General features: G+C 47.7%; 1 protein-coding gene across 3 annotated transcripts in view; it reads left to right on the top strand.

The window, feature by feature from the left end:
- CCKBR (cholecystokinin B receptor) overlaps positions 1–15,535 on the top strand; it is a 197,255-nt gene that overhangs the window by 29,830 nt on the left and 151,890 nt on the right. Inside the window, exon 1 of one of the 3 annotated variants that reach the window (XM_063950793.1) lies at positions 10,939–11,421. The exons of the other annotated variants lie outside the window; for them this stretch is intronic. Coding sequence (XP_063806863.1) covers positions 11,229–11,421 — 193 coding nt within the window. The 5' untranslated portion in view covers positions 10,939–11,228. Of the gene's footprint in view, positions 1–10,938; positions 11,422–15,535 lie in introns of those variants that run through there. 3 annotated transcript variants of the gene reach the window in all.

Genomic DNA, 15,535 nt, shown 5'->3' with positions numbered 1-15,535 from the left:
CCTGACTAAGACGCTGGGCGCCATCTTCTATGATTAGCTGCGACTGGTCTCCTGGACTGCAAGGCAAGGTCTCCTCTAAACCCACCTGTACCTCAGCGCAGTGATTTTACAGACACTTAAGTATTCTACATGTCAGTAATAAGACAGCGCTAGTTAAGAATAAGTGTACCTGTGCCAGAATATATTGTACGAGTATTCTGCTATATACATCCGGCCTCAGACCGTGCATTGTTATATATAATATACATATACTAGTCCAGTGCACTTTTATTGTCTTACTAAAATAATTACCTGCATTGTCACTGTGACTGTGTGTGCCTGTATCTGCTGAGTGGATTTCACTTTCAGTGTATCCCAGCTATATCTATCACTGTATTCTGTACCACAGGGTACTAGGTGCGTCAGGGTCACATATATAGTGCTTCACAGTATTTACCGTCAAGTGTATTCTACTGTGTACTCAGTCACCTAATGACGGATTTATTCGCTGGTGTTGTGTACTGTGTACGCAGTCACATAGTACTGGATTAGACACTGGTGTTGTGTACTGTGTACGCTGTCACATACTAGGGGATTTATTCACAGTATTGTACTCTGTCTGGCTTTATCGTACTCATACGATCTGCGGTTACATTCACTAAAATGTCTAACACAAAGGGCGGGAAATCCACGGACGCTCCTGTTTCATGCAGCACATGCACCAGGGATTTGCCTGAGGGGGAAGCTTTGTGTGACGGTCTGTGTAATATGTGCCATACATCTCCCAGTCAGTCCGCAGCTCCTGTAACCAATCAGGATCCACCTTGGGCGGCATTCTCAACTATGCTCAATACACTTGTGACACGCCTTACGCCCCCCTATGGGACCTCCTGTGCCATTGCAGCCACATATTGTCCCTATGGCAAATCCGCCTTGGGCGGATAATTTGTCTACCCAGTTGCAACAATTGAGTCAATCTTTGGTTAGACATAAACCTACCCGAAGTCACTCTGGTGTCAAGGGGTCATCTAAGTGGGCCATTTCCTCCTCACAATCCACTAATCTCTCTGAAGATTCTTCTGATGAGGATGGGGAGTATACTGACCCGTCAGACACTGATACAGCTGCTTCTGAAGAGGAATCTACTAATCAGGTTGATGTCCCGGATTTAGTGGTTGCTATTAAGCAGATCCTACAGATCACTGATGATGAGGAGGATTCCACTACAGTGTCTAAGAAACCTGATAGGTTTAAACGTCAGAAGGTAACTAAAACATTATTACCGCATTCTGACCATTTAGTAGTCATCCATCAAGAACCCTGGTCTTTGCCAGGAAAGAAATTATCCCTATCTAAAAAGATGGTAGCTCGTTATCCTCTCTCTTCTGAGTTATGTAACAAGTGGGAAAATTCACTGCCAGTGGATTCCCATGTCACCTGGCTTGCCGGCAGTGGGGCGAGCACAAATGAGCCCCTTGGACCCCCAAGAGGGAGAAAAGGTGTCGGTATGCCAGTTGTCAGGATTCCGGTATCGGTATACTGTGCGCCAGGATCCCAACATACTGTATACCACCCATCTACTCTGCCTGTCACCACTGTCACCTCACTGTAGGAACCAACAGATAAGCGTGTGGAGGGATGCCTGAAGTCCATTTACTCCCTTACAGGTGCTGTACATAGACCCACTATAGCAGCCTCCTGGGCTGCGAAAAGGAATGGAAGCATGGGTTCAGGCATTAGAGGAAGAGCTGCCTCAGGGTATAGCTGACACTGCCAGACAATACCTGTCTCATATTACCACCACCTCCCATGACATTCAGGAGGTGTCCTCTAAGGCAGGTGTGTTGGTGGCCAAGGCATTTACTACGTCCATCCTGGCTCGCCATATTCTTTGGTTGAGGTCATGGAAGGTGGACCTGGACTCCAAAAGGACCTTGGAGGTACTCCCTTTTAAAGGAGACATCCTATTTGGGGACGATCTCAATAAGATTGTGACTGACTTAGCGGCTGCTAAGACTGCATTTGTCCCGAATACTACTCCTTCTACACAGAAGCCAAAAAGATACCACTTTTCACTCCTTTTGGCCTCAAGGGAAAGCTAAAGGTCAGACATTCCCGAGACAATCTCGTGCTCCCAAAACCACCAAGCCCAAGGCAAAACAATCCTGGGCTGCCTGTCAGCCTGCTTCTAAACACGACAAGCCTGCTGCATGACGGGTTGGGCCTGCCCCTGGGGGACCCCAGGGTGGGAGGCCGACTTAAGCGATTCACCCAGGTCTGGTTGAAGACCACTTTAGACGTATAGTGTCATTAATACTATATTTAGCCTTTGGATTTTTGAGACCCAAGTGCATGATTTTGCATTTTTTGGTTGTGCCGGTACCTCTGTCCCAGATAGGCAGAGGATACTACTTGACCCGTTTTTAGTCATGAAACCCAATGGGTCTTTCCGGCCTTACTCAACCTCAAATCACTTAACAAGTTTGTGAGCGTGTCCAATTTCTGTATGGAAACACTGCGCTCAATTGTTCTGGCCATGGAACCTGGAGACTATATGGTATCCATGGATATACAGGATGCTTACCTGCATATTCCTATTGCCATATCGCATCAGCAGTATCTGCGGTTTGCTATTGGCAACCTTCACTATCAATTCCAGGTTCTGCCGTGGCCATGGCCCTTCGGATCTTCACCAGGGATATGGCCATGATGACGGCTCATATCCGTCACCAGGGAGTCAGAATCCTGCCGTATCTGGACGACTTGCCGATTCTGGCAAACTCCCAAGATGTCCTCCTCAGTCATCTACAACTGACGGTAAACTTCCTACAAGCCCACGGGTGGCTCATGAACTGGAAGAAGTCCTCTCTGCTCCCTGCTCGGAGCATGGTGCACCTGGGGAACTTCTAGACACACACAGTCATTGGCTGTTTCTGTCTCCAGAGAAGGTCCTGAAACTTCAGATACTTCCTCTCTTGCTCAAGAGTGTCGATACACTCGTGATGCAAGTACTAGGCCTCATGGTGTCGGCTTTTGGCATGGTGGAGTATGCTCAATTTCATTCCCGCCCTCTGCAGAGGTTAATTCTTTCCCAGTGGGACAGCCTGCCTCATCGGATCAGGTCTCACATGATCTCCTTAACGCCAGAGGTTCGTTGGTTGCTGACCTGGTGGCTACAGGACAAGCAGTTAAGCAGGGGCCGTCCCTTCTGGATCCCCAACTGGGTCCTGCTGACGACGGATGCCAGTCTGAGGGGTTGGGGCGCGGCGTTGGAGCAACACTACTTCTAGGGTCGATGGACCAAGGAGGAATCTCTCCTCCCGATAAACATTCTGGTGTTCAATGCTTTGTCTCTCGCCCTGTCTCTGTTACAGAACAGGACTGTTCAAGTACGGTCAGACAATGGCGTCACGATGGTATACATAAACCATCAAGGAGGCACTCAAAGCCGTATGGTAATGTTGGAAATATCAAACATCCTTTGTTGGGCGGAACGTCATCTGCCAGCAATATCGGCAGTGTTCATTCCGGGAGTCCTCAACTGGGAAGCGGATTTCCTCAGTCGTCAGGACGTGCACACCGGAGAGTGGAGTCTTCATCAGGAAGTCTTTCAACTCCTAGTGGACAAGTGGGGCCTACCAGATGTATACAAAAATGAAAATAGTGATCACCAGCGCTAAGTTGTATAAAATGTATATACTACAATTAAAACAAATCAAGGACGGTAGGTTATGCTAAAAGAATATATACAGTAAATTTATTAAGAATAATATCTTAAAAACACAGATGCCTATAGTGACAGAAATTAATCATATAAATGACACATCCTCATAACTCCTCAATAAGAGTACGTTCATACCCTGGCTAGGACTCCCTCTGGAATTATGTCCATGGAATTGGTTGGAGAATTGATGAATGCAGTGGAGTACAAAGTGTCCCTTTTAAGCATACCAATGCAAGCGTTTTGAGCAGGTAGGGAACAACTCCAATTTCTCCCCAAGTGGTATTGTCCAAGGGAAATGCTGTCCAATTAGTGCCGTGTGGGTATTGAAAATGGAAATGGAAATGTCCAACATATGTTGAGAGGATTCTTTGAGGATGTGTCCGGCAGTCTCTGACTCAACGCGTTTCGCTGGTGTTAACACCCAGCTTCCTCAGGAGTGTATACCTGATGGCGTCTCGACACAATCACAAAGTTCTAGTCTTCGGATCAAGAACCAGGGATCCTCAAGCAGTGTTCGTGGACGCACTAGCAATTCCATGGAACTTTCGGCTGCCCTACGTGTTCCCTCCAGTGTCACTTCTGCCCAGGATACTGCGGAAGTTCAAACAAGAAGGAGGACCTCTACTTCTAGTCGCTCCAGCGTGGCACAGAAGGCATTGGTTCTCAGACCTGCAGGGTCTATCGATAGAGCATCCTCTTTTACTTCCTCAATGCCCAGACCTCCTCATTCAGGGCCCTTGCGTCTACCCGGACCTGGCCAGACTGGCTTTCATGGCGTGGCTCTTTAAGCATCACTCCTAATGGCAAACGCATTCTCCGAGGCAGTTATCCAAACTATGCTGAAGGGCCTACAAACTGGCATCTGCGCAGATTTATTATAGGGTCTGGCATTCTTACTTCACCTGGTGTGCAGATAAGAATTACGATGCATACACGTTCAGAACTTCCAGACTTCTGGCTTTTCTGCAACAAGGCCAGGACTTAGGCCTTCGTCTGGGCTCCCTCAAGGTTCATACAGTATTTCTGCTTTGTCACTGTGGTTTCAGAGAAAAATTACGTCTATTCCTGGCGTTCATTCTTTCACTCAGGGTGTGTTATGGATTCAGCCTCCCTATGTCCCTCCTGTGGCTCTATGGGATCTGTCTGTTGTCCTGAATGCCCTGCAAGAGTCTCCTTTTGATCCTCTTCAGTCAGTGTACCTTAAATTGCTTACGGTCAAGGTCCTGTTCCTACTGGCTATCGCCTCTGCTAGGAGGGTGTCAGACCTAGGCGCTTTGTCCTGTCATCAACCCTTCCTGATATTTCATCGTGACCGGGCAGTTCTTAGAACTCGCCCGGGTTGTTTACCTAAGGTGGTGTCAACCTTTCACCTTAACTAAGAGATTGTGGTTCTGGCTTTCATCTCTTCTGGTATGTCCTCCAAAGAGCGGTCTTTGGATGTGGTACGGGCTTCCAGAAAGAGATTTAACAATGGTAAGTCTACCATAAATCTCCTTTTCCCTGTCCTTTCTCTCCTCTCTTTCCCCTCTCTCTCACACTGTATTATCTGTCCCCTCTCTCTCTCTCTCTCTCTCTCTCTCTCTCTCCTTTCCTTTCCTTTTCTCTATAACTCTATTCCTCCCCCCTCTGTGTATTTACTCTCATATTTACTCTCTCACTCTCTCATCTTTCTCTTCCCCCCCCTCTCTCTCTCACTCTGTATTATTTGTCCTTTCTCTCTCGCTCTCTCTCTCTCCTCTCTCTCTCCTGTCCTTTCTTCTCTAATTCTATTCTCCCCCCTGTTCTCTCCTCTGCGTATTTACTCTCCTATTTACTCTCTCCCTCTCTAATCTTTCTCTTTCCCCCCTCTCTCTCTCACACTGTATTATCTGTCCTCTCTCTTTCCCCCTGTGGCCGGAGAGACCCCCAGCCCACGTGGACAATGGCCGCTGCGGCACTGAAGGGGTTAACCCTCGTGCCCGGCGCCATATTAAGGGACAATGGGCGCTTGGCGTCACTGTTAAACGTACTTACGGCGCTGGGCGCGGACTGTTTAAAAGTTTGTTTAATGATGTGTTTTAACATGTCATATGTAGTGCTCTGTGCACAATTGTAGGATTGCATGTTTAACTGTATTTATTTTATATTCAAGATATGGTCAGCTGTATTTTAAAGGGGAAAATGCACTTACTCTTATCAATGTCTGAATAATCATCTCCTGTCAGTAGGAAGTGGCATGCTAATGGCCCTGTCCTAGCAGAGAGGTTTGAATGACAAAACCTTTTGAGGTGTAAGTACCTTAGAGAGAGATGTTACTCACAGGGATCTCCTTATCCCATATGTAAAGTAGTTCTGGGCTTGGAACCTGCTTCATGTAATGATTTAATTGATATACGAACCCTGAATGGCAGATGCAGGAAGGAAGACTGTTTGTTGTGTTGTAGAGCCTTTCCTGTTGTAATCCCAAACACTGGGTTTGCCTGAAGATGTGAATGACCAGAAACATTTGTATTTTGAAGCTATGTGATAAATTTATCAATAGTGAATGTTAATCTGATACCAAACGTTGTCTGGGTGACAGGAAGGAGGATATTGTTTTATTGCACTTATCTCCTTTTGAAATGTAATTTATTTATTGGTATTTTGTAAAATATCCTGATTGGATAGAAAGGGCTCAGGGAGGACATGACCCCCTGTTGTACTGTGTGGAAAACTGACATAAAAAGGAGACCTGCGTGCCTCCAGAGTTGTGTTGTATTGTATCGTACCATCTTTATTCTGCTGGAACATCTTGCTGTATGCTGTTGCCCCTAGCAATAGGGAAGAGTCTTTTTTAAGGCTATTATTGAGCAAATAAACATCTCATCTGCCTCAAGAAGATTGCTTCATCTTGTGACCTACAGGGTTATGCCAAACATAGCCCCGTCCTCCGGCTGTCCAGGGAAGCACCTAACGTCTCCAAGTTCCGCCTTCCGCCAGCTACCGGTAGAGGCCTAGCAAGTGGCTAGTGGGGATTCGTCAACACCACACAGGTGTGGTAAGGCAGTGCGTCGGCACATACAGAGCAGAACCGTGGTTCCAAACGCCACGGCAGGTTAGGAGTTTGGTGGTGGCAGCATAAACCCGCCCACAACGCAGTGGGTGGAGTCAGTAACAGGCGGTTACTGACGGTAAGCAGGAATCCCCTATGTGGTCAGGCCTCCTGTGACCTGACCCTCCATTCTGTGCGCAGGAGACGGGACGCGAAAGCGGCGAGTGCTTTCGTACGGAACCGTCCTGTCACCCCCCCTCTCTCTCACACTGTATTATCTGTCTTATCTCTCTCTCTGTTCTCTCTCTCCGCTCCTTTCCTCTCTCACTCTATTCTCTCTCCCCCCCTGTGCTCTCCTCTCTGTGTATTTAATCTCCTATTTACTCTCTGCCTCTCTCATCTTTCTCTTTCCCCCTCTCTCTCACACTGTATTATATGTCCTATATATCTCTCTGTTCTCTCTCTCCTCTCCTGTCCTCTCGCACTCTATTTTCTCTTCACCACCTCTCTGTTCTCTCCTCTGTGTATTTACTCTCCTATTTACTCTCTGCCTCTCTCCTTTTTCTCTCCCCCACCTCTCTCTCTCTCTCTCTCTCTCTCTCTCCTCTCCTTTCTCACTCTATTCTCTCACTGTATTATCTGTCCTCTCTCTCACTCTATTCTCTCTTCACCTCCTCTCTGTTCTCTCCTCTGTGTATTTACTCTCCTATTTACTCTCTGCCTCTCTCCTTTTTATCTTTCCCCCCACTCTCTCTCTCTCACACTGTATTATCTGTCCCCCCCTCTCTCTCTCTCTCTCTCTCTCTCTCACTCTGTTCTCTCTCCTCTCCTTTCCTCTCTCACTCTATTCTCTCTTCCCCCCTTCTCTGTTCCCTCCTCTCTGTGTATTTACTCTCTGTCTCTCTCATCTTCCCCCCCCCCCTCTCTCTCTCTCTCCTCTCCTTTCTCACTCTATTCTCTCACTGTATTATCTGTCCTCTCTCTCACTCTATTCTCTCTTCACCTCCTCTCTGTTCTCTCCTCTCTGTGTATTTACTCTCTGCCTCTCTCCTTTTTATCTTTCCCCCCACTCTCTCTCTCACACTGTATTATCTGTCCCCCCCCTCTCTCTATCTCTCTCTCTCTCTCTCTCTCTCTCACTCTGTTCTCTCTCCTCTCCTTTCCTTTCTCACTCTATTCTCTCTTCACCCCTTTTCTGTTCTCTCCTCTCTGTGTATTTACTCTCTGTCTCTCTCATCTCCCCCCCCCCTCTCTCTCTCTCTCCTCTCCTTTCTCACTCTATTCTCTCACTGTATTATCTGTCCTCTCTCTCACTCTATTCTCTCTTCACCTCCTCTCTGTTCTCTCCTCTCTGTGTATTTACTCTCCTATTTACTCTCTGCCTCTCTCCTTTTTATCTTTCCCCCCACTCTCTCTCTCACACTGTATTATCTGTCCCCCCCCCTCTCTCTATCTCTCTCTCTCTCTCTCTCTCTCTCTCTCTCTCACTCTGTTCTCTCTCCTCTCCTTTCCTTTCTCACTCTATTCTCTCTTCACCCCTTTTCTGTTCTCTCCTCTCTGTGTATTTACTCTATTTATTCTCTGCCTCTCTCATCTTTCTCTTTCCCCCTCTCTCTCTCACACTGTATTATCTGTCCTCTCTCTCTGTCTCTCTCCTGTCCTCTCGCACTCTATTCTCCTTCACCCCCCTCTGTTCTCTCCTCTGTATATTTACTCTCCTATTTACTCTCTGCCTCTCTCCTTTTTCTCTCCCCCCCACTCTCTCTCTCACACTGTATTATCTGTTCTCTCTCTCTCTCTGTTTTCTCTCTCCTCTCCTGTCCTCTCTCACTCTATTCTCTCTTCCCCCCTTCTCTGTTCTCTCCTGTGTATTTACTCTCCTATTTACTCTCTGCCTCTCATCTTTCTCTTTCCCACTCTCTCTCACTCTCACTCACTCACTCTATTCTCTCTTCCCCCCTTCTCTGTTCTCTCCTGTGTATTTACTCTCCTATTTACTCTCTGCCTCTCTTATCTTTCTCTTTCCCACTCACTCTCTCTCTCTCTCTCTCTCTCTCTATTCTCTCTTCCCCCCTTCTCTGTTCTCTCCTCTCTGGGGATTTACTCTCCTATTTACTCTCTGCCTCTCTCATCTTTCTCTTTCCCCTCCACTCTCTCTCTCTCACACTGTATTATCTGTCCTCTCTCTCTCTCTCTCTCTCACACACTGTATTATCTGTCCTCTCTCTCTCTCTCTCTCTCTCTCTCTCTCTCTCTCTCACACACTGTATTATGTACTCTCTCTCTCTCTCTCTCTCTCTCTCTCTCTCTCTGTTTTCTCTCTGCTCTCCTTTCCTTCCTCACTCTATTCTCTCTTCACCCCCTCTCTGTTCTCTCCTTTTTACTCTCTGCCTCTCTTATCTTTCTCTTTCCCACTCTCTCTCTCTCACTGTATTATCTGTCCTCGCTCTCTCTTTCTCGCTCTCTCTCTCTCTCTCTCTCTCTCTCTCTCTCTCACTCTATTCTCTCTTCCCCCCTTCTCTGTTCTCTCCTCTCTGGGGATTTACTCTCCTATTTACTCTCTGCCTCTCTCATCTTTCTCTTTCCCCCCACTCTCTCTCTCACACTGTATTATCTGCCCTCTCTCTCTCTCTCTCTCTCTGTTCTCTCTCTCCTCTCCTCTCTCACTCTATTCTCTCTTCACCCCCTCTCTGTTCTCTCCTCTGTGTATTTACTCTCCTGTTTACTCTCTGCCTCTCTCCTTTTTCTCTCCCCCCCCCACTCTCTCACACTGTATTATCTGTCCCCCCTCTCTCTCTCTCTCTCTCTCTCACTCTCACTCTGTTCTCTCTCTCCTCTCCTGTCCTCTCTCACTCTATTCTCTCTTTCCCCCCCCCTCTCTGTTCTCTCCTCTCTGTGTATTTACTCTATTTACTCTCTTCCTCTCTCATCTTTCTCTTCCCCCCTCTCTCTCTCACACTGTATTATCTGTCCTCTCTCTCTCTCTCTCTCTCTCTCTCTCTCTCTGTTCTCTCTCTCCTCTCCTGTCCTCTCTCACTCTATTCTCTCTTCACCCCCTCTCTGTTCTCTCCTCTGTGTATTTACTCTCTGCCTCTCTCCTTTTTATCTTTCCCCCCACTCTCTCTCTCACACTGTATTATCTGTCCCCCCCTCTCTCTCTCTCACTCTTTTCTCTCTCCTCTCCTTTCCTCTCTCACTCTATTCTCTCTTCACCCCCCTCTGTTCTCTCCTCTCTGTGTATTTACTCTATTTACTCTCTGCCTCTCTCATCTTTCTCTTTCCCCCACTCTCTCTCTGTCTCTCTCCTGTCCTCTCTCACTCTATTCTCCTTCACCCCCTCTCTGTTCTCTCCTCTGTGTATTTACTCTCCTATTTACTCTCTGCCTCTCTCATCTTTCTCTTTCCCCCCTCTCTCTCTCACTGTATTATCTGTCCTCGCTCTCTCTTTCTCGCTCTCTCTCTCTCTTTCTCTCACTCTATTCTCTCTTCCCCCCCTTCTCTGTTCTCTCCTCTCTGGGGATTTACTCTCCTATTTACTCTCTGCCTCTCACATCTTTCTCTTTCCCCCTCTCTCTCTCACAGTGTATTTTCTGTCCTCTCTCTGTGTTCTTTCTTCTCTCTCACGCTGTATTTTCTCTCCTCTCTCTTTCACTCCTCTCCTTTCATCTCTCACTCTATTCTCCACTTTGTGTATTTTCTCTCCTATTTACTCTCTCATCTTTCTCTTTCCTCTCTCTCTCCCCCCACTGTATTATCTCTCACTTCTTCCCCTCCCTCTATCCCTCTCTCTTTGCCGTATTTTCCTCTCCTTTCTCTTTCCTCTCCCTCTCTCCTCTGTATCACTCACTGTATTCTCTGTCTTCTTTCCTCTCTCTGTCTCTCTATCAGTTCTCTTAGTCTCTCTCTCTGTACTTTCCTCTCTCTTTATATACAGTATATATATATATATATATATATATATATATATATATATATATATATATATGCCTCTGAAGTGCTGAGTGGCAGTGGGGGAGTGGATGAGAGACAGTGCTCTCTGTTTCATGCTGTCTAACAGTAGAGAGGTTACTTCTTAGCGTCCTTACCCAAGAAGTGTAATTGCGCGTGTCAATCAATACAGCTGACACGAGTTGGCCAGAAGTTCCATTGATGTTGCAATGAATCAGCCATCTCATTGTGTATCTCAATCCCAGATCTTGCAGAGTACCAGCTGCAGATAGTTGCAGTACCGGCAGACAGCCAGAGGAGGGAGCTCCAGCACTGTGCATGAGGCAGTGGTGGGAATGTGAAGGAATATACTGTATGAGCTTATCCCCAGCACACACACTGACTGGTCCCAGTCTCTGACTGCAAGCACTGGAGGAACCACCAGCATGGCAGGAGGCAGGAAAGACACAAAGTGACAGGGAAGTCACCATGATAGCACACCTGGCTCTGGGGATATAGAGATGACAGAAGGTGCTCCCAGATAGCCTGGAAGTCTCTGCTGAGCAGACCCTGGACCAAGAGCAGAAGATGGACAACCTGCGGCTGCCAGGGAACATCACCTACCAGGAGCTTCTGTGCAGGAGGAGCCTTCTCCACAGGCTTAGCAGCTCCAACTGGCACAACCTCACCACCAATGCCACCGGGAACCTGACAGGTGGCCTCCAGGGCTTAAACCTAAGCTGTGAGACCCTGTGGCCCAGGAAACCCCAAAACCATGCTGGTAAGGAGGAGAGGGGGGTCCTGGTAAGCTGGCATCTGGGGTGACCCAGGAGACATGGGTCAGGGGAGAGGACATAGGTCTCTCCTGTGCCCGCCAGGTACACATTATATAGTCTTGTATAACATCTGCATCTTATCTTACTCTAATGGTGACTGATACAAGGCATCTCAGCGCCAGTCCCCGGTACTCCCAACAGGTCATGTTTTCAGGGTGTACATCAGTGGAAAGTAACAGGTAGAAGAAATACGGACCTAATAACATTCATTATCTCACCTGTGTAGGATTAAAGACATCTGTATGGAGTACTTGTGCTGTCCAGTGTTACTCTCTCCTGTATGCCTCTGTGCTGCTGTAACCACTCGTACTCAGTGTTACTCTCTCCTGTATCCCTCTGTGCTGCTGTAACCCCTCATACTCGGTGTTACTGTCCTCTGTATCCCTCTGTGCTGCTGTAACTCCTCATACTCAGTGTTACTGTCTCCTGTATCCCTCTGTGCTGCTGTAACCCCTCATACTCGGTGTTACTCTCTCCTGTATCCCTCTGTGCTGCTGTAACCACTCATACTCAGTGTTACTGTCTCCTGTATCCCTCTGTGCTGCTGTAACCCCTCATACTCAGTGTTACTGTCTCCTGTATCCCTCTGTGCTGCTGTAACCACTCATACTCAGTGTTACTGTCTCCTGTATCCCTCTGTGCTGCTGTAACCCCTCGTACTCAGTGTTACTGTCTCCTGTATCCCTCTGTGCTGCTGTAACTCCTCATACTCAGTGTTACTGTCTCCTGTATCCCTCTGTGCTGCTGTAACCCCTCATACTCAGTGTTACTGTCTCCTGTATCCCTCTGTGCTGCTGTAACCCCTCATACTCAGTGTTACTGTCTCCTGTATCCCTCTGTGCTGCTGTAACCACTCGTACTCAGTGTTACTCTCTCCTGTATCCCTCTGTGCTGCTGTAACCCCTCGTACTCAGTGTTACTCTCTCCTGTATCCCTCTGTGCTGCTGTAACCCCTCATACTCAGTGTTACTGTCTCCTGTATCCCTCTGTGCTGCTGTAACTCCTCATACTCAGTGTTACTGTCTCCTGTATCCCTCTGTGCTGCTGTAACCCCTCATACTCAGTGTTACTCTCTCCTGTATCCCTCTGTGCTGCTGTAACTCCTCATACTCAGTGTTACTGTCTCCTGTATCCCTCTGTGCTGCTGTAACCCCTCATACTCAGTGTTACTGTCTCCTGTATCCCTCTGTGCTGCTGTAACTCCTCATACTCAGTGTTACTGTCTCCTGTATCCCTCTGTGCTGCTGTAACCCCTCATACTCAGTGTTACTGTCTCCTGTATCCCTCTGTGCTGCTGTAACCCCTCATACTCTGTGTTACTCTCTCCTGTATCCCTCTGTGCTGCTGTAACCCCTCATACTCATTGTTACTACCTCCTGTATCCCTCTGTGCTGCTGTAACCCCTCATACTCAGTGTTACTGTCTCCTGTATCCCTCTGTGCTGCTGTAACCCCTCATACTCAGTGTTACTCTCTCCTGTATCCCTCTGTGCTGCTGTAACCCCTCATACTCAGTGTTACTCTCTCCTGTATCCCTCTGTGCTGCTGTAACTCCTCATACTCTGTGTTACTATCTCCTGTATCCCTCTGTGCTGCTGTAACCCCTCATACTCAGTGTTACTCTCTCCTGTATCCCTCTGTGCTGCTGTAACCCCTCATACTCAGTGTTACTCTCTCCTGTATGCCTCTGTGCTGCTGTAACCCCTCATACTCAGTGTTACTATCTCCTGTATCCCTCTGTGCTGCTGTAACCCCTCATACTCAGTGTTACTGTCTCCTGTATCCCTCTGTGCTGCTGTAACCCCTCATACTCAGTGTTACTGTCTCCTGTATCCCTCTGTGCTGCTGTAACCCCTCATACTCAGTGTTACTGTCTCCTGTATTCCTCTGTGCTGCTGTAACCCCTCATACTCAGTGTTACTGTCTCCTGTATTCCTCTGTGCTGCTGTAACCCCTCATACTCAGTGTTACTGTCTCCTGTATCCCTCTGTGCTGCTGTAACCCCTCATACTCTGTGTTACTCTCTCCTGTATCCCTCTGTGCTGCTGTAACCCCTCATACTCTGTGTTACTCTCTCCTGTATCCCTCTGTGCTGCTGTAACCCCTCATACTCAGTGTTACTGTCTCCTGTATCCCTCTGTGCTACTGTAACCCCTCATACTCTGTGTTACTGTCTCCTGTATCCCTCTGTGCTGCTGTAACCCCTCATACTCTGTGTTACTGTCTCCTGTATCCCTCTGTGCTGCTGTAACCCCTCATACTCAGTGTTACTGTCTCCTGTATCCCTCTGTGCTGCTGTAACCCCTCATACTCAGTGTTACTCTCTCCTGTATCCCTCTGTGCTGCTGTAACTCCTCATACTCAGTGTTACTCTCTCCTGTATCCCTCTGTGCTGCTGTAACCCCTCATACTCAGTGTTACTCTCTCCTGTATCCCTCTGTGCTGCTGTAACTCCTCATACTCAGTGTTACTATCTCCTGTATCCCTCTGTGCTGCTGTAACTCCTCATACTCAGTGTTACTGTCTCCTGTATCCCTCTGTGCTGCTGTAACCCCTCATACTCAGTGTTACTGTCTCCTGTATCCCTCTGTGCTGCTGTAACCCCTCATACTCAGTGTTACTCTCTCCTGTATCCCTCTGTGCTGCTGTAACCCCTCATACTCAGTGTTACTGTCTCCTGTATCCCTCTGTGCTGCTGTAACCACTCGTACTCAGTGTTACTCTCTCCTGTATCCCTCTGTGCTGCTGTAACCCCTCGTACTCAGTGTTACTCTCTCCTGTATCCCTCTGTGCTGCTGTAACCCCTCGTACTCAGTGTTACTATCTCCTGTATCCCTCTGTGCTGCTGTAACCCCTCATACTCAGTGTTACTGTCTCCTGTATCCCTCTGTGCTGCTGTAACTCCTCATACTCAGTGTTACTGTCTCCTGTATCCCTCTGTGCTGCTGTAACTCCTCATACTCAGTGTTACTCTCTCCTGTATCCCTCTGTGCTGCTGTAACCCCTCATACTCAGTGTTACTGTCTCCTGTATCCCTCTGTGCTGCTGTAACCCCTCATACTCAGTGTTACTGTCTCCTGTATCCCTCTGTGCTGCTGTAACTCCTCATACTCAGTGTTACTGTCTCCTGTATCCCTCTGTGCTGCTGTAACCCCTCATACTCAGTGTTACTCTCTCCTGTATCCCTCTGTGCTGCTGTAACCCCTCATACTCAGTGTTACTGTCTCCTGTATCCCTCTGTGCTGCTGTAACTCCTCATACTCAGTGTTACTATCTCCTGTATCCCTCTGTGCTGCTGTAACCCCTCATACTCAGTGTTACTATCTCCAGTATCCCTCTGTGCTGCTGTAACTCCTCATACTTAGTGTTACTGTCTCCTGTATCCCTCTGTGCTGCTGTAACCCCTCATACTCAGTGTTACTGTCTCCTGTATCCCTCTGTGCTGCTGTAACCCCTCATACTCAGTGTTACTATCTCCTGTATCCCTCTGTGCTGCTGTAACCCCTCATACTCAGTGTTACTGTCTCCTGTATCCCTCTGTGCTGCTGTAACCCCTCATACTCTGTGTTACTGTCTCCTGTATCCCTCTGTGCTGCATTAACTCCTCATACTCAGTGTTACTATCTCCTGTATCCCTCTGTGCTGCTGTAACCCCTCATACTCAGTGTTACTATCTCCAGTATCCCTCTGTGCTGCTGTAACTCCTCATACTCAGTGTTACTGTCTCCTGTATCCCTCTGTGCTGCTGTAACCCCTCATACTCAGTGTTACTGTCTCCTGTATCCCTCTGTGCTGCTGTAACCCCTCATACTCAGTGTTACTGTCTCCTGTATCCCTCTGTGCTGCTGTAACCCCTCATACTCAGTGTTACTGTCTCCTGTATCCCTCTGTGCTGCTGTAACCCCTCATACTCTGTGTTACTATCTCCTGTATCCCTCTGTGCTGCTGTAACCCCTCATACTCAGTGTTACTATCTCCTGTATCCCTCTGTGCTGCTGTAACTCCTCATACTCATTGTTACTATCTCCTGTATCCCTCTGTGCTGCTGTAACTCCTCATA

The sequence above is a fragment of the Pseudophryne corroboree genome, chromosome 2 (genome assembly GCF_028390025.1).
Source record: "Pseudophryne corroboree isolate aPseCor3 chromosome 2, aPseCor3.hap2, whole genome shotgun sequence".
Lineage (NCBI taxonomy): Eukaryota > Metazoa > Chordata > Amphibia > Anura > Myobatrachidae > Pseudophryne > Pseudophryne corroboree.
This window is presented reverse-complemented; position numbering and strand designations above follow the sequence as displayed.